Genomic DNA, 23,728 nt, shown 5'->3' with positions numbered 1-23,728 from the left:
CAATGCAAACAAAACCATCCAGCTGATGTATTTTACAGAACACAAGTCTCTGAGGCAAAGAGCTTGTGCAACCGGTACAATATTATGGAGAGGAGAGCTCAAGCCCTAAAAGATTACGTACTGAAGCAGCCTGTTTGGAAGAAGGAGAACCTTAATCCCAAAACATGGTTAAAATCAGACCAAGTCAAAGGTTTCACTGAATTTATACTGCCAAAGGACATTGGTGAAGATGGTGGTTATGACAGCAATGAGATGTGTGAGTATAGACCTTCTTGCATGAGGATATTTTACTATTAGTTGATAAAATGTGATATTTAAGAAAATTGAGAAACAAGTTGTTTTCGCTCTGAATATCCTATATGAGGTACATTGGAAATCATAAGACATGTAAATGTTGATATCAGATATCAAACTTAAAGGAAGATTGGATTTAGTACAAGTTAAAAACAATCAGCAGAATTTTTTTGCATAATGTTACCACAATTTCCACTTGTCCTTCCATTTCTTAATAAAATCCGGGTTACAGTGAGGGATTTACAATGGAAGTGAATGGGGCCAATCTGTAATTTCTAAATTGCTCACAGTTTTAATAGTATAATAACAAGACATAAACAGTATGTAGTGTGAGGGAAAAAAAATCAAAATTTTCTGTGTAAAGTGACATCCAATTTTAAAACTACTTCAAACTAAATCAATTATAAGTGTTTTTGTAAAATGTAACCTTCACATTTCGGCTTTTATATACTCCAAAAATTGGCTGTATTCACTTCCTTTTTCCCTATTCCCTATATATATTTTATTTTTAAAGAGTGTATATGCCTGATGAAGGTCATGGGACCAAAACGTGGCAAATAAATCTATTTTGATACTTTTTGCAAGTACTGATGATAGTGTGTGGGACTTTTTGTTCTTGTTTTTGCTTTTCTAAAGAATTTAAAAAAAATTGTATTTGAACATTAAAGCCACAAATTCTGTCGATTGAGCTTCATTCAACCTGGGATATTCCTAAATGTTGGAATCAGTTTAGAATTTCAGTACACAAGATACAGTAGCTACGTACGGTATCTGACAGTGTTCATACATCACACTTGACATCATGTCTTCCAGTTGTCCTTAAAGTGAACGCCCAAAACACAAACTGTACTCAGTGATATTTACACATCTCTGTGTCACCAAATAGAATAGTAGTTTATACATTAATAAGTTACTTGTTTTTCCTGTAGTCTTGGCTCCTAATACAAAAAAAATACCATGTAATACTATTGTATTCCAATGTAAATATCATGTTGAACCAATATGAATATGATAATCATTGCTATCTAATTCATCAGTCTGCCATACTACAATACTTTTTGTAAAGTGCTAGTCGGTGCTATTGAACTGGTAATTCGACCTATACAGTGCTGGAGGTTGAGAAAGACTTCATAGAAGCAGCAAAGAGAAACGACGTGGAGGGCATGAAGCTTCGAGAGAGAGGCGTTAATGTCAATGCCAAGAATGTGGTATGTAAATAAACTGAAGTTTCAGAAAGAAAACAGAAAACTTTCTTTACAGTAGCAAATACATACATGTTTGTTCATCTCTGAGCGGTTCTTATGAATCTTGTGTCTCCTGCTAGCACGGTCGAACTGCTCTTCATTATGCCGTGGCATTCAGAAATGTGGAAGCTGCTGATGTGCTCCTTCGAAGGAGAGCCAAACTAGATTTACAAGATAAGGTATGTTTGCCCAAACATTAATGATTTACCGTGTTACCATTAAGATCAATTTGGCATTCATACTGTGTCTCTGCAGCATGGACTGACTGCTGTTCACTTAGCAGCGTGGTTTGGGAGTTTAGAAATCCTCAAGTTACTAGTTCAAAGTGGAGCTGACCAAAGTGTTGAAAATACGGTAAGGTGTTCGCTTACTGTATAGAGTGATTCATTTAATTGAGATATCAGTTACATTACACATGTCATTCTGCTGTGAGATTTCCATTTATTTCATTTATATAATCTTAAACGCTATGTATTAACACCTGATAGTGTTACTGCGGCCACGACGCAAAATAATTCAATGGCTCGTGGTCAATTATTCCTTACATAATCAACACCAATAACACAACATTTAAATATTCTGATCTGGGTCATTTAAATTATTTTATTTGAATTATTTTTGATTTTTTTTTCCCGAATATTTTCAGAAACTCATGACCCCCCTTGACTTTAAACCTAAGAAATAACTTGGGAACATTTTACTTAAAGGATTAGTTCACTTTTAAAATGAAAATTTCCTGATAATTTACTCACCCCCATCTCATCCAAGATGTTCATGTCTTTCTTTCTTCAGTTAAGTTTTTGAGGAAAACATTCCAGGATTTTTCTCCACACAATGGTCTTCAATGGCAACCAACGGGTTGAAAGTCCAAATCAAATCAATGCAGTTTCAAAGGGCTTCAGAGGCTCTGCACAATCCCAGACGAGGAAAAGAGTCTTATTTAGCAAAAGCATCTGTCATTTTCAAGAAAAAATAAATATTTATATACTTTTAACCTAAATTGCTCATCTTGCGCTGCTCTGCGACGTGCCACGGATTGCGCAATCACGTCGGAAAGGTCACGCTAGACATAGGCGGAAGTACCGGCCAAAGCAAACGTGCGAAGACTAATACAAACGGCCTTTACAAAAAAACCTCCATCTCCAACTTCAAAATCGTCCGACCTCGTTGTTTAACCTTTTTTTGCTAAAGGACATTTGTATTAGTCTTCACACGAGTGCTTTGTTAACACGGGGGTGGTACTTCTGCCTACGGCTAGCGTGACCTTTTTGACGTGATTGCGCAATCCTTGGCACGTCGCAGAGTGCACCTCGGCTGGGATCATGCAGAGCCTCTGAAGCCCTTCCTTTGAAACTGCATTGATTTGGACCTTCAACATTTTGGTTGCCATTGAAGTACATTGTGTGTAGAAAAATCCTGAAATGTTTTCCTCAAAAACTTAACTGAAGAAAGAAAGACATGAACATCTTGGATGGCATGGGGGTGAGTAAATGATCAGGAAATTTTCATTTTGAAGTGAATTAATCTTTTAAATCCTTTATGTTTGATACATTATAAAGGTATTCATAATATACATTATAATGCATTTTATCTTTTCATAAATAATTGTAGCCAACGTTAAAATGCACTATAATATTTGCAGATTCTGAAATTAGTTTGTTTCTAAAGAGTTTGCTTGTCATGTGATTTAATGCATTATACTTTCGTATTATAATGTATTTTAACTGTGGTTATAGTTATTCATGAGACCACACAATGCATTAAACGTTGTATTACAAGGCATAATTGATGCAATATATATATACAGGCTTTAAGTAAAGTGTTACCAATAACTCTTATATCTTTAAATTGCTGTAACACATCTGGCATTAAAACTATTGCATTTATGTGAATTAAGTTTACAATTAATTTATTAAATAAATTCATATTAATTTCACTTTTTGACGAAAAAAAAAAGTTTTGCCACTTTTATTTTTACCTTTTTTATTAGCTGGAAAATTGTCTCTACTCAGCCACATTTAAATACTGTAAATATTCTAAGTGTATTCTTTGCTTTTCATTGGAATTTTGTGCAGTGCAAATGTCATCTAAAAGTGAGAGAGAACACTGCAATTGTATAGCATCTCATATACACTATATTGCCAAAGTGTTGGGACACCCCTCCAAATCATTGAATTCAGGTGTTCCAATTACTTCCACAGCCAAAGGTGTATAAATCAAGCATTAGGCATGCAGACGCTCCTACACACATTTGTGAAAGAATGGGTCGCTCTCAGGAGCTCAGTGAATTCAAGCGTGGTACCGTGATAGGTTGCAACCTGTGCAATAAATCCATTTGTGAAATTTCCTCACTACTAAATATTCCACGGTCAACTGTTAGTGGTATTATAACAAAGTGGAAGTAATTGGTAATTCAGCCATGAAGTGGTAGGCCAAGTAAAATCACAGAACATGCTGAGGCGCACAGTGCACAGAAGTCGCCAACGTTCTGCAAAGTTAATAGCTACCAAACTTCATGTGGCCTTCAGATTAGCTCAAGAACAGTGAGTAGAGAGCTTCATGGAATGGGTTTCCATGGCTGAGCAGCTGCATCCAAGCCTTGCATCACCAAGTGCAATGCAAAGCGTCAGATGCAGTGGTTTAAAGCACGCCGCCACTGGACTGGAATGATGAATCACGTTTCTCTGTCTGGCAATCCGATGGACGAGTCTGGGTTTGGCGGTTGCCAGAAGAACGGTACTTGGCTGACTGCATTGTGCCAAGTGTAATGTTTGGTGGTGTGGGATTATGGTGTGAGGTTGTTTTTCAGGGGTTGGGCTTTGCCCCTTAGTTCCAGTGAAAGGAACTCTTAATGCTTCAGCATACCAAGACATTTTGGGCAATTTCATGCTCCCAACTCTGTGGGAACAGTTTGTCCCTCCCTGTTCCAACATGACTGCACAACAGTGCACAAAGCAAGGTCCATAAAGACATGGATGAGTGAGTTTGGTGTGGAGGAACTTGACTAGCCTGCACAGAGTCCTGACCTCAACCCGATAGAACACCTTTGGGATGAATTAGAGCAGAGACTGCGAGCCAGGCCTTCTTGTCCAACATCAGTGCCTGGCCTTACAATTGCGCTCCATAGAAGAATAGTCAAAAATTCCCATAAACACACTCATAAACCTTGTGGAAAGCCTTCCCAGAAGAGTTTGAGCTGTTATAGCTGCAAAGGGTGGGCCAACTCCATATTAAACCCTACAGATTAAGAATGGGATGTCATTAAAGTTCATGTGCATGTAAAGGCAGGCGTCCCAAAACTTTTGGCAATATAGTGTAGCTTACTCATAAAGGTGAACATTTTAGGGCATTTTAGAGCTTAAATGAAATAATTATGTGTTCAGGAGGGTCTGAACATGATGCACTGCGCTGCCATGAACAATCACACTGATATTGTAGAGTACATTGTTGATGATCTGCAAATGGGAGAACTTGACAAAGAAGAACAAGTAAGGAAACAGCAGCTCATCGTATATTAAAAACAATGAGAATCAGAATAAAAAAAGTTTGATAATGTCCACATTAGAGATCTTCAAAACACACAAACATAAATTGTTTTTCTGTCAGTATGGTAACAGGCCTTTTACCCTGGCCGCAGCACACGGCTGTGTTCGCATGCTACAGATGCTGATGGAGGAACCTTACAACATGGCCACCATGGAGGAAAATAAGGTATTTATTGAATCCTTCAGTTTATAGATGGTTTGTAATACACAAAAAAGGGCATGTTGTAGCTGTAATCATTGTTGGTCACACTAAGTTGTCTGTAACTACTATGTACTGACATAAAAAAAAATTGCTAGGTACAATGTACTTACTGTGTTCATGTATTATTGCAAAGCACTTTTGCTGCTATTGAGATGGGATATGGGTACGGTTAGGGGCAGGTTTGGTGGTTATGTGTAAGGGTGGGTTAAGTGGTAAGGGAAGGGTCAACGGTGTAATTATAGATGTAATTACAGAAATGAATTACAGCAATTTTGACTGTAATTCTCAACTCCGTTTCCCGTCTGGTTGACAGGTTGGAGACACACCTCTGCATCTGGCAGCAAAGCACGGTCAACATGAAGCACTGCAGCTACTTCTAGACAACTTCGACGTTCGCAATGAGGTCAATCAGGTACTAATCTGTCCTTTATAATGTAAAAACCATTTTAGGCATTTAGGCTTTATCAACTCTTGTTCCAGAATCACACAGAAAATGCATGCGTGTGACACACACATTGATTTGATTTATTTACTGTGTGAGTAGGCGGGGCAGACCGCTCTGTATCTGGCTGCAGATGGAGCTCATGAGGACTGTGTACAAGCCCTTCTGGAGGCACAATGTGACCCAAGCATCTTCACCTTAGTATGTACAGACGGGATGATTTTAAATGCTCCTTTTGATAGCTACCACTGAATAATAATGACAGTCTCTTTCATCAGTGAGAATGGTTTAACCATGAAATAGAAAACATATTCAGCATTGTTTCTTAGAGAATGGTTATCTTTGATGATTTTCAGAGCAGAAGAAGTCCTCTGCATCCAGTCTGTGAGAGGGGCCACTTTCCAATTGTAAAACTCCTCATTAATAGTGGAGCCCAAATAAACCCTCAGGACCAGGTGAGAAATATTGTTTAAAAAAATGTTTCTGCTGCCTGAAATTTTGATGCTATTAGCACATTAATCTCTATTTTATTAAGTCTTATTAAGTTAAACTTCAGCATGAATTGTAACACTAAATGAGAATCTTTTAAAATTTGTAAAATGTGTCATTAAAGTATCTAGTTCAAGAGATCTGCTTTCAGCTACTGATATATATATAATTTTATATATATATATATATATATATATATATATATATATATATATATATATATATATATATATTAGTATAAGTATAAATATATTTTAGTAAAAAGTATCAATATATTTTAGAAAAAAGGATTTAATTTACTTTGATTAAAAAAAAAATTGGGGTCAGGAAGAATTTTTTAAAAGAAATTAAATCAGCAAGGATGCATCAGATTTATCAAAAGTGATCGTAAAGACATTTTATAATGCTACAAAAAAAATTCAAATAATGTTTTTATTTTCTATTCATCAAAGAATCCTTAAAACATGTACCATGTATTTCACAAAAAAATATTAAGCAGCACAACTTTTTTTTCAACATTGGTAATAATAAGAAATGTTTATTGAACACCAATTAATGTTGATTTGTAAAACACTAACTATGTTTAACTTAAAATGTTAAAAATGTGTATGAGTGTAAAATGTGTGTGTATATAACCGGTCAAAAGTGAGGAAATTATTACTATTTTTAATGTTTTTGAAAGAAGTCTCTTATGCTCATTAAGCCTGCATTTATTTGATCAAAAATACAGAAAAAAAACGGTATTATTGTGAAATTATTACAATTTAAATAATGGTTTTCTATTTTAATACGGTATACTTTAAAACACAATTTATTTCTGATTTTTCTTCAACCATTACTACAGTCTTCAGTGTCACATGATCCTACAGAAATCATTCTAATAGGCTGATTCATTATCAATGTGCTGCTTAATATTTTGTATAACATTTGATACTTTTTTCAGGATTCTTTGATAAATAATACGTTTAATAAAGAACATAATTTATTTAAAATAAAAATATTTTGTAACAATATACACCACCATTCAAGGTCGGTAATTTTTTTCTTCCTTTTTTTTAAAGAAATTAATACTTTTATTCAGCTGTTAAATTTATAAAAAGTGAATAAATGCTGTTCTTTTTAACTTTTTATTCACATCTGTTTCCAACATTGATAATATAGGATCATATGACACTGAAGACTGGAGTAATGGCTGATAAAAAAATTCAGCTTTGCATCACATAATTCAATTATATTTTAAAGTATATTAAAAATAGAAAACCATTATTTTAAATTGTAATAATATTTCACATTATTGCTGTCTTTCAAAAACATTAAAAATAGTAATGTTTCCAAACTTTTGACTGGTACTGTATAAATATATACAGTAGATACAATTATTTCAGTCTCCAATACTAAGCATTTTAACATGCACCTTATATTTCCTTCATGACGATATGGTATAATCCATATAAGGAATAAATACACTAATGCCATCCAAGATTGATTGATTGTTTGATCGTTTCAGCATATGCATACTCCATTCCATCTAGCAGTGAAGAACTGTCATATTCCTGTAATCCACACCCTACTTGAGGCTGGCTGTGATCCAAACGTAACAGATCATGTGCGCTATCTTCTTTCATCCATCATTTGTGAAACGATAGCCATTGCATTCATGTGTTTCAGTAGTTTTTTATTCATTCAACTCACTCAGATGGGACAAACCGCACTCCATATCGCTGCTGAGATGGGGAAGGTGGATGTGGTCGAGATGATTCTGAAAGCCGAGGTGGACCTGGGGATTCAGGACAGGGTGACAGACCGTGTCTGACATATTGCAGTGCCTGATAAGGGTTTACAAATGTGGTCGAGAAATAGGCAATTTAGGAGGTTATTTTTGAACTTATTATTTTCCTTCACAGCAAAATAAAACAGCTCTTGGAGTGGCAGCGAGGGGGAATATGGTGATAATTGTGGACATGATCATCAAAGCTGAGAGATATTTCAGATGGAAGAGCAATTATCAAATGGTGGGTATTCAGATTTCCAATTTGGTCAAAGCAAACCATGTATAAATGGTATTGTGTGCTGTAAAAGAACATTTTCCTCCCACCAAATGCCACGTGCTGCTATAACCTCAGCCGTTCTCTATTAAACCCAGTGCAAGAAGTGTAATGCAATATTAAAGCATGTATAATTCCATTTAGAAAGGTCACCACAGCACATTTATTTGCACGAGAATTGCATGTGTCAAAAATGATCATTCTGACCAACAGCGAACATGGACTAATGATATTCAATGTGCTGTATATACCTGTGCTAATTTCAGCACCTGGCTTCTGGCAAATCTGGCCTTTCTCAGAGCTTGATGTTATTTGATTACCCTTTCAGACTAATACAGATGCTATAGAGAGCCTTCACAGCGAATCACCGCTGACGTTTAAATTAGATCACTCCCCTGACACGAAGCCGATGCGTGATATAATATGGGAGCTCGCATACAAACACCTCAAGCGCAATGACTGGAAGAAGTTGGCAGAGCTCTGGGAGTTCACAGACGATCAGGTGGCTGCCATCGAGGAGCAGTGGACAGGTCAGAGCAAGATGTTTTACCATATTATCTTATCTTTATATAAGAACCTATAAATAACCCCCAAACAGGGGGTTTAGCAGAACCAACAGACAATCTTGGACTAATAATTTTACTGTAAAATGTACACTTTCCACCAGTGTTGGGGGTAACAAGTAACACGAGTTACGTAATCAGATTACTTTTTTCAAGTAACGAGTAAAGTAATGCATTACTTTTAAATTTACAAAAACTCAAAGTTACTTTGTTTTCACATTTATTGACACCTCTCCCTGTCCTCGTGTTAAGATAAATTGGGTGTATGGGAATATTTGTAAACCTGCAATAATTAGATATGTTAAATAATACAAATTACTAATTGCATTAATAATTAATACTTAAATACATTAATACTTTACTAACTTAATAATTTCACAGTTAGAAGATCAGGCATCTGTCAAATCATCTCAGATGTATTAAAGTGAGGTACAAATAATGGACCCCTGGTATGAACATGTAACAACATTACTTTCCATTAAAAGTAACTATTGCATTTAGTTACTTTTTTTTTAGAGTAACACAATATTGTAATGCATTACTTTTAAAAGTAGCTTTACCCAACACTGACAACCACTCAAAACATTTCTAATACTTTTTACTTTTAATAATACTTTTATTCAGCAAGGAAGAAATACATTGATCAAAAGTGTCCGTAAAAAACATTTATAATGTAACAGAATATTTCAGTTTGAAATAAATGCTTTCTTTTGAAATTTTTGTTCACAAGAATTCTGAAAAAAATCTGATGAAAAAACTGTTTTAAATATTGAGAATGAAAAAGTTTCTTGAGCGGCAAATTAGCATAGAATGGTTTCTGAAGCATTATGTGACACCGAAGACTGGAAATGATGCTGAAAATTCAGTTTGACATCACAGGAATAAATTACATTTGAAAATATATTAAAATAGAAAAAAGTTACTTTAAATTGTACTATTTCAGATTAATGCAGCAGTAATGTATTTAATGTATGTATATAATAAAACAAATATTATTTGTATTAAAATAAAAAAATTATTATAATGCACATTTCTTTAATTACTATTTATATATATATATATATATATATATATATATATATATATATATATATATATATATATATATATATATATTATACCGATCAGGCATAATATTATGACCACCTTCCTAATATTGTGTTGGTACCCCTTTTGCTGCCAAAACAGCCCTGACCCGTCGAGGCATGGACTCCACTAGACCCCTGAAGGTGTGCTGTGGTATCTGTATCTGGCACCAAGATGCTAGCAGCAGATTCTTTAAGTCCTGTAAGTTGCGAGGTGGGGCCCCAATGGATCGGACTTGTTTGTTCAGCACATCCCACAGATGCTCGATTGGATTGAGAACTGGGTAATTTGGAGGCCAAGTCAACACCTCAAACTCGTTGTTTGCTCCTCAGTCCATTCTTGAACCATTTTTGCTTTGTGGCAGGGAGCATTATCCTGCTGAAAGAGGCCACAGCCACCAGGGAATACATGGTCTGCAACAATGCTTAGGTAGGTGGTACGTGTCAGAGTAACATCGACATGGATGGCAGAGTAAGGTTTCCCAGCAGAACATTGCCCAAAGCATCACACTGTCTCCGCTGGCTTGCCTTCTTCCCATAGTTCATCCTGGTGCCATGTGTTCCCCAGGTAAGCGACGCACACGCTCCCGACCATCCACGTGATGTAAAAGAAAACGTTATTCATCAGACCAGGCCACATTCTTCCATTTCCCATCTGGTCCAGTTCTGATGCCTTGGCCGCCCATGACCCTGTTGCTGGTTCACCACGGTTCCTTCCTTTTGATAGATACTGACCACTGCAGACCGGGAACACCCCACAAGAGCTACAGTTTTGGAGATGCTCTGACCTAGTTGTCTAGCCATTACAATTTGGTCGTTGTCAAACTCGCTCAAATCCTTATGCTTGCCCATTTTTCCTGCTTCTAACACATCAACTTTGAGTAAAAAATGTTCACTTGCTGCCTAATAAATCACACCCACTAACAGGTGCCGTGATGAAGAAAATCATTGTTGTTCCCTTCACCTGTCGGTGGTCATAATGTTATGCCTGATTGGCATATGTATATATTTTATGTAGAGTCAAACGATTAATTGCATCCAAAATAAGTTTGTTTACCTAATATGTGTACTGTGTATATATATATATATATATATAAATAAATACGCACACATGCATGTGTATATATATATTATAATTGTTTTTATATTTATATATAACTTAATAATGTTATATATACATGCAAATATTTCTTAAATATATACATGTGTGTGTATTCAAATAGACATAATTATACAGTACACACATAGTATTAGGTAAACACACACTTTTATTTTGGATGTGATTAATGGTTTATATACATTTTAAATACACTGAAATAAAGTTCAGTTTTATAAAACATAAATCTATAAAACATACAGATAAGCCTGAATCAGAGACTCCCCCTTTTTTTGTCTAGGACCTAACAGTTTCCAGGAACATGGGAACAGGATGCTTCTGATCTGGCTTCATGGAATCATGATAGAAGGGAGCAGCCCATCCAAAGGTCTGCATGAGGGGCTGCTTTCTGTTGGGATTACAAAGATTGCTGGTAGGATGTTTTACAGTGTGCCGTTATCATTGTTTTCAGTGTCCTGAAGGACGCACCAACAATATAATACATAGTATTTGCAACATCTTTTAAACGGTATTTATTAGAGAGTGCATTTTACACAGTCCTTTATAATGTTCCTTACTATAAAATTAGTTGGAAGGAAAGGGCTGAATCTCATTATATACATTGTGTCATCCCCAGAAAAAATAAGAATGGAGGGAACAAACGCTGATACAAGGAAATGCACAGTTTCATGAATCCAAGTTGCTACAGAGAAATAAAAGATGCTATGAACTAAAAAAAATTGTGCTTCATTTCCTAATTGAGACGCATTGAAATCCAGCACAGTTAACTTTAGTAAATCCTGTGAATTAAGGTACAGTACAAACTGATCTGAAACGTTGCGGATTTTGATTATGGCTTTGTAAAACATTATAAAAGTAAACATTGACACTTATACAATCAATTTTAATAAATAAAAGTAACCACATTGCGTTATAAATAATGTTTCTTCAATTAAAAGTGTTCATTTGGCAAATTTTTTATATCAACAACTTACCTTCATTTCCACTATGTTATGATAAAAAATAAATACAATTTTGTACTAAAAATGTATTAACCTAATTTAAAGCCTCTTAACCTGACAAATTACGATGACAAAAGAAATACTTCGAGTTACAATATCCAGACTCAAGACCTGAGGGGTGAGTGTGTGTGTGTGTGTACGCGTGTGTTAGTCCACAACTTTGATGGAGTGGATGTGAAAGGTGGAGGAGGAGGGGCCTCTAGGCTGGCTGGAGGAGCTCTTGCTGCTGGAGACAGTCTGACTCTGAAGAGCGGAGCGAGGGAACTTAGCTGCTGTTGCCTGGCCAACGGTGAGCTGCATGTGGGGGGGGAAAGGGGGAAATGGAATGAGCACTACTGTGTTTGATGTTCTGATACCATCATGTGTACAGGGAGGTTCCTTTATACCTGAGTGACAGGGTGGTGTCTTTCTACTACAACTGAACTCATGGGAGGAGCCACACCCATGACATGCAGGGCCGTAGGGGGACGGCCCATCCGGTGATGCTCTGCCCGTCCTGTCAAACGAGCAGTTACCGTCTTAGAGGCTTTCTGCTTGCCAGCTGTCACTATCCGTGCGTTCATCTAAAGAAGAGAACATTTTAGAAACAAGCAATAGCAAGTCGTTTTCAGAACATTCACACAATACGTGAATGTATAAATGCATAAAATGTTTTCACAGACATTTCGAAAAGCAGCTTCAGCAGGCTGATATAAAATATGCATATACTGTATATGCTGCCAGTGACGGTACCTGTCTGAAGGAGCTTGAACTGCCCCCTGGTGGAACGGTGGAGTTTACCACTGTGGTTGAGAGAAGAGTTTCTGCTCTTGGGCCGGTGATTGAGCTAGGCTGAGAGAGAAACTGTTCCTGAAAAGAGATCAATAAATAAAAATAATTTAACAAAGATTAAATTCACTGTCATGTAAAAGATTTTTTTTAACCCTCAATTTTGGCCCTTAAAGTCAGCATGAAACCAAAGTTGCGATAGTCTTTTCTTCCCTATTGCGTCGTATCCAAGTAAACGGTATCTTGGTTTGGATTACTGTGATCTCATGTGAATGACAGATTGTCACGCCCTTGCACCAATAAACACTTTATCAGAGAAGACAGAAGAGATTAAAGATTACGAGGGCACATACATGTTGAAAATAATGATGTACATAGATAAATCATTTATAATAAATTAGTGGTGGGCCGTTAACGTGCTGCGATAACGTGAGACTCTTATCGGGTGATTAAAAAAATATTGCCGTTAATCTATTCTCAAAGTTGGGTTGGGAGCTGGGTCTATACTACGCAAGCTATGATGACTTTCACCTTGATATTTTAGTGCGGATGTATACCTAGCCGAATTGCACTGTAGGGGCGAGAGAACGAGTCTTCGAACCTCTGTGTATGCCTACTAGTGTTAAATATCCATATTTCGATATGTATCGATACTGAAATATCTGAAACGATACAATACTCATTTTCTACAGTATCGATATCAGGTGCGCTCTCCTCTCCTCTCCGACCGACAGCGAGTTGACACGCACCCGCCTCCTCTCATTCAGTCCGGTTAACCCTCTGAACACGGCGAACCCTCCTCATGACCGTGTGTTGCACATAACGTTAATTCTACTAATTCCCGCAGATTTCGCGCTCGCATCTGAAGAGCACACACACATACCGTAATAAAGCCGCCTCTGACATACAAGTGCAAAAACGAGCTCCTTTTTCCAGCTTATTAATGGTCAAATACACTCAAAAATGTCTCAATGCCCATCTTGGTGAGTTTTAACGTAAACAGCTCACAGGAACAGTGGGATCCATGCGTGCTTCAGGTCTTAAAGGGACAAGTTATTTATTATTTAAACTACAAAAAGACAAACGATCACTTACGAGTACACACATTCTGAATGCCTTTGGCAGAATTCAAATGAGCCATTTTAATATAGATTCATTCCAAGATTACAGTGAGATTAATCTAGATTAAAAAAATGTATCTATGCCCACCACTATAATAAATATTGCAATGTTCTACTAAAGGGGCTATATGCGTTTTTCTGAAATTTAAACTCGCGACTGACACCTGTGGCCAAAAAACAGAACTGCTCTTATTTTCTGCTCGCTCTCGCAACGGTGGTGACGTCACATCCGCAGACAGCACGGGAAAAAAACGACCCACCAGAAAATAGGAAAAATAGGATACAGGCTTATAGGTGCACCCACTGTGAGCGGACAAGGTGTCAGTATGCTCATCAGGAGATGTTTGAGTCATAAATGGTAAAATAAAAAGGCTATTGTTACGTTTATTTTGGGGAAAAAGTTGCATATAGCCCCTTTAAAAACAATTATCAATTTTGATTTCATGGTGACTTTAAAGTCATTTATCTATATATAAATATCAACAGCAATATTGGCCATGCAAAGATTCATTTTTATAGGCTAACATTAGTCAAAAAAAAGCAAATGTCAGAACACTGAAAAGAAAACAATACAGTCTCGGACTGATGCTCCATCAAGCTTAATGTTGAAATGAAGAGCATCTCACACACATGCATAACAATATGAAAACATTGTACAAAACATGATTTGTTTTTCAGCGTTTAGAATCTTGTCCACCAGATTAAACAAGCGTTTGTTGCATGTGCACAAGTGTTTGTTGTATGTCTTACCGCCTCTATGTCCTCTGTATTGCTGTGGGAGGGGCCCAGCTGTATTGGACTCTCCATGACAATTGGACTGAGCCGTGCAGACGAGACAGTATGTGGAGGGTGATTAGCCATTGAGCTGGTGCTTGGCTCGTCCCCTGAAGGTGGAGGATCTACACACACAAATGAAGGCTGGACTGATTATACTGCTTTAGGTTTGATCTTTGAGACATTTACAACCCCTACTTTAATTTAAATTATTCTTTCAGATTCAATTTCATTCTTTTAATATCTGTCTCAAATTTTCTCTCAGACTCTCACTGCCTCAAAATGAATAACACTGTGGTCACAGTGAAATTTCAAAGGTAAAAAGAGTATATTGTTTTTTTTTTTTGCATTAACCTCACACATGTTGACTTGCCAGATGCTTGTTAAGCTGATAGCCTTGTCTACAAGGGAATTTACAAGTGAAGCATGTCATTGATTTCAACGCCAACTGTGACACTGAATGCAATTGCAGAAAACATATTTTTTGTTTGTTCGTTTTTTTTTACAATCAACTTCTAAAACACTACCCTTCTGCCCACCCCAAACTCATGCCTTTGAGTCAGCCAAAACCTACGAATGGCTGGCTTATAGTTGTCTGTACACCCTAGTTTATGACAAAGTAATTAAACAATAAAATAAAAAAAATGATACACTTCACCTTTAATGTAAACTGTTGTCTACCCTTTCTGCATATTTCATTCAATCACATTATGAGCTGCACGTGGGACAACTGAAGGGAAACGGGGTTGATTATGAAGCAGGAATATTAAACTTTTGATTATTTAGCCAGAGGCTAGAAAACCGTTACTGAAATCAATCCGATTTAGTTGTCATATAAAATTATATGCCTAGTGTATTCAATTATTTAGAAATTACTTTTTGTTAAAATAGGGGATTTATTACATTCAAAACTCTTTTTTGTATAGTGGAATATCTATCATAACTTACACTTTAATTATGTAGCAATCAATCATCTTTAACTGCTACATCATGCCTTTACTTTAATTGAGCTGAATCTCTCTATTGTCTTACCACGGTCCAGTCTACCCGCTTCCCCAGTGTTAAACATACTAAGGGCCTCGATGTTGAGCGCACAGACCCCTCGCATGAAAGCCTTCTTCATAGAGTCCTCATAGCGCTCTCGCTCCATATGCAGCCTGTGGATCACAGCTTGAGCTTTCTGGAGCTCCTCTACATGCTGACAAACACAATATTAAACTTTCATATTATGTCCACATCCAGTAATTTATTAAACATGGAATCACCAACACCCAAGTTTTTAAAAAAAAATATTACTGAAATTTCAGTATGGTTTCGTTTCACTCACCTGTGCCATCTTGGCCTCATAGTCTGTAGAGAGTTGCATGCAGACGTCCTCTGCTCTGGCACAACATGCTCTCTCCACACGCTCCCGCCACCTGTTCTGGATGAGCGAGTGCCAGCCTGCCCACACCTTTCTCTTGAGCTGCAAATGATAGTGCTGCTCGGCCAGTCTGCCCCCCTGAGCCTGGAACACAGAGAAATACATTTGATAAGATTCATAAGATTTAAATAAGGTTTGTTTTTGAAACAAGTCTTATGTTCACTAAGGCTGTATTCATTTGATCAAAAATACAGTAAAAACAGTAATGTTGTGATTGTGAAATATTCCTGTGATTTGGCACTCAAGAAACATTTATTATTATTATCAAACATGTTGTGTTGCTTAATATTTTTGTGAAAAACGACTTTTTCTTGGGCAATTAAAAAGATAAATAAATAAAACAATGGACAAAAAATAAGGGTATTTCAACAATTTATCTGAAAACTGTGTGATGCTGCATTCATGCCGAAAGTCACCACTGTTGTATTGGCCTCAGCACATCTTTAAAGGGTTAGTTCACCCAAAAATGAAAATTCTGTCATTAATTACTCACCCTTATGTCGTTCGACACCCGTAAGACCTCCGTTCATATTCGGAACACAAATGAAGATATTTTTGTTGAAAGCTGATGGCTGAGAAAGGCTTCAGATAGGCCTCCATTAGCATTCAGTACATTTTCACTCCCAAGACCGATAAAAGGCACTTAAAACGTCGTTACAAAGTCCATCTCACCACAGTGACTCTACAATAATCTTACGATGCGACGACAATAGTTTTTGTGCGCAAAAAAAAAAATCAAAATAACACCTTTATCCAACTTGTTATTGCCTTCCGTGTGTGCCTCCGCGACGCATGCGTGAGAATATGACGCAGATCCGGCGTTCGGACAGATGACCCAGAAGCGATTTATTTACAATCAGAGGAAGACGCGCGTGTCTAAGCTGTTGGATTCTACATTGATCGTGCTTTAGGTCTTGGCGTAGTTCTCAAAATGGGACTAAAGTGCGCATTTCATGGATTCCCGAACGCTGGCGCTACGTCATATTCTCGCGCATGCGTCGTGGAGGCACACACGGAAGGCAATAACAAGTTGGATAAAGGTGTTTTGATTTTTTTTTGCGCACAAAAACTATTGTCGTCGCATCGTAAGATTATTTAGAGTCACTGTGGTGAGATGGACTTTGTAACGACGTTTTAAGTGCCTTTTATCGGTCTTGGGAGTGAAAATGTACTGAATGCCAATGGAGGCCTATCTGAAGCCTTTCTCAGCCTTTCTTTACGATGCATTTATAACCTTTTTGGATCGTGTCATTTTTGATTACCTGGACTTTCAATGGAGGGACATTAAAATTATCTTAATATGCGTTTTGAAGATTAACATATTAAGGGTTTGAAATGACATGAGGGTGAGTAAATGCTGACAGAATTTTCATGTTGGGGTGAACTGTCCCTTTAAATGCAGAAAGTCTGCAATTTCTCCAAGAAGAGAAAATGAATACAAAACAAGCCTTTCTGAACTATCAATCTGACATGAGTAAACAGCACTGTCTGAAAAACATCTGCCCTGTGTGTGTGCTGTCAGTTAGAGCTGCCCCGGCCGTCTCACCTCCTCTCTGGCAGCACACTGCTTCAGTCTCCACTGGGTGAAACTCCTCATCAGCTCCAGCTTCTCCCTCTGCCTGTCAACCGCCCGGCTCAGATTCACTATCACCTGCAGAAGGCAAAGGCCAAGGAGGAGATGACAGACTGGAAAACAGAGACTTACAGCCTGTTAAATATTGTGATTCAGAGCCACATGTGTGTTTGTGTTTTGAATTACGAATTGCTGTTGCACATCATGTTTTCTGATATTTTGCACCGTTACCTCAAAGCATTATATTCTAGACCAATATCTCTATGTTTTAGTTTAATACTACAGGACCAGCCAATTAATTTCAGTTAATAACATCTCTGACTTAAAGCCTGTTCGTACCAAGAACGACAACTATATTAGCATTCACTTATTTATTCTAAGCGTGTACTGCATTTTTGCCGTCGTTCATTTTAAATGCTCAAACGCTTTAAAGCAGGATGGATTCTGATTGGCTGTCAAGGTTATCGTTCATCAGCTGGAACAATTATTCTGGGTGCGATTTCAACAATATAGTTTCTCTGTGCCGTGGATTGATATTCTGAACAATTTTTAGAACTATACGTTTATTGTTATCATCCTTGATGTGAATGGGCCTTTAGTCTCTATATCTGTGCACACCTCATCTTTCCTCTGGTTAGAGATCTGGTAGGTGTTGACCAGGTCTTTGAGACTGTCCAGCTCAGCATTTACAGCAGCCATATGAGCAGCATGTTTCTCTCTCTCCTTTTTAAGCTCCAGCCTGTGCTGCTCCACAAAAGCCAGTTTCCACTTCCTCAGCTCCATCATCACATTACTCTGCAGGCAGACCAAGAAACAGTTCCAATAATGTATTACGGTACGCAGCAAAATGGTACAAAACATTCAATTGCAAAACAAACCTTAAGGTTTGTGCTCCAGGTGTCCAAAATATTCTCCATCCTATTCAGATTGTCCTCTGAGATGAACATCTCTGTCATGACAGTGATCAGAGCATCAGGGCTGCTTTGTCCTGATCTGTCTGACCCTGTCTGTGTCCTCACGGATCTTTCCTCAGGTGACACAGACCTGGCTGCCATGCACTCACCTGAAGTAAAAGCAATATATATATATATATAATAGTTCCAACTTTAAGGGTACTTTCCTGATAAGCGTTACGGACACACTGCAAGCAAAAATGGACTCCCGCATTCTTTAGAACATTTGCAGTACATTCGCGCAAGATAGACGAAAGTGCCATTATGTTGACTATTAGAAAACAAAACCAAAGGTTCAAAAAACAATTTGCCGCCTTCTCCGTCTGCATTACCAGCGGGGAAAAGGCAGGGAGGAGAAATCGAACTCAGGTTCGGACCAGGCAATCGAACCAAGTGTGAGAGCAATTCTGATTGAATGAGACGCATTCGAAAGAAAGAGGACTGAGAGATTTCTCTTTAAAATGTGACCTTGGATCACAAAACTAGTCTTAAGAGTAATTTTTTTTTTTTTTAGATTTATACATTAAATATATATAGAACAAATAAGCTTTCCATTGATGTATGGTTTGTTAGACTAAATTTTTCAACTAAACATCGAAATACATCGAAATAATAAACTAAATTAACCATTTAAACTAAATTACTGATCAAATTATTGATCTAAAGCCCACACTGTCACTGTATGATACTTGAAATTTTTCCAGAATGGCTATACAGCTGAATAAAATTATGCTGCATTATTTTCCTGTTTAACACTGTAAAGCTGCTTTGAAACAATCTACATTGTTAAAAGCGCTATATAAATAAAGTTGACTTGACTTGACTTAGGATCGGACAATATTTGGCCGATATATAACCATGTGAAAATCTGGATTCTGAGTGTGCAAAAAAATCTAAATATTGAGAAAATTGCCTTTAAAGTTGTCCAAATGAAGTCCTTAGCAATGCATATTACTACTAATAATAAATGTTTGATTTATTTATGGTAGGAACTTCATGGAACATGATCTTTACTTAATCTCCTAATGATTTTTGGCATAAAAGAAAAATCGATCATTTTGACATTTTGACCATACAATGTATTGTATGGTATTGCCACAAATATACCCGTCTGACTTATGACTGGTTTTGTGGTCCAGGGTCACAAAAGGCTTCATGATGTTACCCTCAGATGTGCGACTTGGCGGTCTGGATTCTTCTAATGGAGGAGTTGGCGTAGCCCCGTTGTTTGAGTGCCCTTCGTTATCTAAAATAAAACAAAGGAAATAACACTTTTCACAAGACTTTATGCCAATTAATTTATATAACACTTTTTTTATAACTTATAAATAGCTATTGCTACCCAGTACAATATTTTAGGAGCAATATTTACATTTGATATAAAAATTATATTTGTTATAAAATTCAAAAATAATTGTACTAATTTCCACAACTCTTTCATTTCTAGAAATCACACTTTTAAAATTCTCACATTCAGTACATCCAGGTAGGCCAAGATCATGAGAATCCTGGTTTTAAAATAAAAATGGCAGTTATTAATTAAGCAAATTAAATTTAGATATATGATTTTTTTAGCTGTCTAGCTTTTTAAACATTGTTTTGCCTTATTTTAAATCATTTAAAGCTTTCTTCCTTTGGAAGTGTGCTGAGATCTTCTAGTGCAGGGGTGTCCAATCCTACACTGGAGGGCCACTGTTCTGAAGAGTTTAGCTCCAACCCCAATTAAACACACCTGAACAACCAATCAAGGTCTTATTGGGCGTGTGATTCCCCCCCAAACCAGTTCAGCGTAAACTCCGCCCTGCAGCCGTTTCTTAAGATTTTATTGGTCATGTCAATCACAAATACTGATTGTCTACACCAAACACTAATCCCTAATGCCCGTGTTCAGACTGCACGATTTTCAAACTTGTCGGATCACTGCTGCTTTCACACTGCATGACTACCTGGGGTAGCAATCAGTTGCTGCTGTGTTCACACTGCATGATGGATCGGTGACAGGGGGTTTCACACTGCATGACTGTACAAAACGAAGAATCGCCGACAACTCTTTCCCGTCCGCAAACTACGTTTCACAAGCAAACACACGCGAGAAGTGACAAGGAAACAACGCGAGATCGCGCTTCCGTCAGACCAGAGTTCTTGTGCGAAAATAGTCCTATACTGCACAATTATTCGCTTACATAGGTTATTCGTTTGCACGCATTAAATCATCTTTTTAAAGAAACTAAATTACAGGTAAAAAAACCAACAAAACACCTTTGTATCTGTATTTTTATTTGACTATCAATTAGGGTTGGGTACCGAGATCCGGTTCCAATATTTGACTACCAATATCTGCTAAAATGACTAAATGTAATATGGCACCGGTACTTATATAACCGGTATGTACCGGACCGAATCAGAACGCAGATTTCGGTTCCTCATTTCGGTGCCAAATATCTGCTAAAATGACTAAATGTAATATGGCACCGGTACTTATATAACCGGTATGTACCGGACCGAATCAGAACGCAGATTTCGGTTCCTCATTTCGGTGCCAAAATTCAAACGTGCTTTCGGGTGCTTTGGCTGGCACCGAGCCAGAGACAGACGCTCAGCGCTGGTCACATCACAACTCATGACAACTATTCAGTGTTTTCAACCACATCATGTTTATTCCAGGTTTCAGACATTTAAATGCTCATAAGTAGGCTACTAGCAAAAAACACACACTGATGTCAATGAAAGCGGCATTGACAATCCTTTCAGGCGGTTATAATTTGACTAACGTTACATGTTTTATTCACATCAGATACATGCACATTATATAGTAGCTATATCGTTTACTCTATTCTTCTTCCAGTTCACTGGTCACTTACTTTCATGTATTTTGTAAGACGAGAATGAACTCAAGTGTTGTAAATCCGACAGATCCGATTCTGAGGCGCAAACTAACATGGCGCCGCCCATTGCGCTTTATAGATCAACTAACACACATTGACTCACACATTTGAACATCAGATAGTTCGTGACACAGTTAAGAAGTTTGTGAATATTTTGAATAAAAAGAAAAAACGAAATAAACCCGATACAGCTGAGCTGTCAGCGCTATTGCGGCTGCTGTTCATGTGAGAAACATGACGCGTCGTCATGGAAACATTAAGGTGATGCGTTCTAAAATATTTAGCCAGAGAAAATGATCATATTTCAAAATAAAGCTGAAGCTCGAAGCTGGTTAGTAGCAGAGCGAGAATACAGACTAGGCTAACTGCTGTTATTACTGTAACTGCTATTTAGAGTTATATTAGGCTTGTTGTAGTTGGGTTAGGTGGCTATTAGGTTTTACTGTGAATTTGTAAAGTCAATTATAATTTGTAAGTAAGTCAATTGTGTTTTGTATTTATTTATATTCATACATTTAAGTATACATTAAACTTTTAATAAATGGTTCAATTTAAATAAATAAATAAAAAAACATTTAATGTTATCCACCTCGTTTTGTGGCCATTTAAAAAAAAAAAAAAAGTATCGGTTCAGGCACCGTTACCGTTTTAAAAGTATCGGTTTGGCACCGGAATCGAAAAAAAACCCAAACGATACCCAACCCTACTATCAATACTTTTCAATACTCACATCAGTATCGATATATCGATATGCCCATCCCTAATTCTCATTCATTTCTATGGTATCCGCAAACAGTGATTGACTGTCGCACAATTGAACAAAATTCGATGACGTCAAGACGTGTAATGTGACTGGTTATCAAGGCACACACTATCCTATGCGTTCTCCAATGGTAGAGCCACAGACCCCCGTATCTCCCAATAATGAGGCCTTCTCTGACTAGCCATACTACAAACTTCCAGACAGGTGTGTTGAAGCAAGCTGGAGCTAAACTCTGCAGGACAGTGGCCCTCCAGGACCGACTTTTGACACCCATGCCCTAGTGGCCCTGGCCCCCTGTTTGAAAATCACTGCTTTACACCTACAAACCTCTCAACCAAAAAATGAGTTACTTCCAACATAAGTGTCTGCAATTTTGGAATTATCTAGCATTATTATCTCCTAACTATGTGTTGCATGTTAGAAAGGAGTCTACCTGCAGGGGATTGAGCTGGTTTGTCTCTTTTAGTACTATGCTGTGAACTGGAGAGTTGGGTTGTGCTCAACAGCTGTGATGGGAGACTCGGTTCATATTTAGGAGTCACAACAGCATACCGAAGAAGTTCTTCGTATTCATCCTGAAAATTCGAAAGAGAAGGAACAACACCAAAGCGTCCTTTAAACAGTCAAAAATGACAGAAAATCAGTCACTTGTCTTGTGATTTTTGTAATGGTGGATATAATAACTCACCTGAAGCACAGAGGAAACTGAGCTGCCTCTGTCTGAATCTCTCGGTAATTCTGGACTATTGCGCTCCCCTTCATCAGATGACATCTGAAATACAGAATAAATGAGGACTTGTAACATATAACAATGTTTGTTCAAATAGACCAAAATAGCTGAATCCTCTTAAAGAGACAAATTCTGATTACTTTATAGCTATTTCCAATCTACTTCAAAACTGTTTGATCTTACCTGTCAAACTCTACCACGATATCTTTTTTTAAACTATTAAAATCTATCAGCTAATAATGTATTTTTTTCCATACAAAAACACTAATAATAATAATTATGTATTTATCTAACGATAACTAACGAACTTTTCAACGTTTTTGTTTATTTCAGCAGCAGTGATTTATCGACTAGGTAATGAAACAGTTAACTTAGCAACGTTTGCTAATGTTTATTATAATGTTCGTATATTATACAGTCAAAAACGCAGTTAGATATAAACAACCAGTCCCTGAGCTAAAGCAAAAGTGCAACCTAAGTTCCTGCTAAAGCTTCATAACACTGTTAGCTTCTTACTGAGTCCCTAGGCTAAATCTACAAAGCATGATGTCGTGTGCGGTAAAGACATAAAACTGTACGAACATTACCTTCTTAGCTAGAGTTTTAAAGGTATTTGTTCCTCTGTTAACACAACGAATGCTTTCAATCTGCAAGTGCACACTCTACTGTTAAAAGCACTGTTTCAAACTGCTAGCCGCTAGAGTAAAAGTC

At 37.2% G+C, this 23,728-nt stretch overlaps 2 protein-coding genes across 2 annotated transcripts; one reads left to right on the top strand and one right to left on the bottom strand.

Moving 5' to 3' along the window:
* Positions 1–8: 8 nt before the first annotated feature.
* Positions 9–11,737, top strand: ankdd1b (ankyrin repeat and death domain containing 1B). Its single transcript, XM_079813685.1, has 15 exons — positions 9–256; positions 1,402–1,502; positions 1,619–1,717; positions 1,794–1,892; positions 4,922–5,026; positions 5,145–5,249; positions 5,599–5,697; positions 5,830–5,928; positions 6,084–6,182; positions 7,724–7,822; positions 7,913–8,011; positions 8,121–8,228; positions 8,590–8,791; positions 11,307–11,438; positions 11,643–11,737. The coding sequence occupies exons 1-15, from the start codon at positions 85–87 to the stop codon at positions 11,696–11,698; spliced, it is 1,674 nt and encodes a 557-aa protein (XP_079669811.1). The 5' UTR covers positions 9–84; the 3' UTR covers positions 11,699–11,737.
* Positions 11,157–23,728, bottom strand: poc5 (POC5 centriolar protein homolog (Chlamydomonas)). The gene is made up of 13 exons (XM_079813684.1): positions 23,605–23,728; positions 22,976–23,059; positions 22,721–22,862; positions 19,805–19,885; positions 18,565–18,749; positions 18,305–18,481; positions 17,660–17,764; positions 16,018–16,197; positions 15,723–15,888; positions 14,667–14,815; positions 12,760–12,876; positions 12,414–12,590; positions 11,157–12,321 (listed from the first exon to the last, which is right to left on the bottom strand). Exons 2-13 carry the CDS (start codon positions 23,057–23,059, stop codon positions 12,175–12,177), a joined length of 1,710 nt encoding a protein of 569 aa, XP_079669810.1. The 5' UTR covers positions 23,605–23,728; the 3' UTR covers positions 11,157–12,174.

Source organism: Gobio gobio (assembly GCF_949357685.1).
Source record: "Gobio gobio genome assembly, chromosome: 4".
In the NCBI taxonomy this organism is placed as follows: Eukaryota; Metazoa; Chordata; class Actinopteri; order Cypriniformes; family Gobionidae; genus Gobio; species Gobio gobio.
Note: the sequence above shows the minus strand (reverse complement) of the source record. Positions and strands in the feature narration are given on the sequence as shown.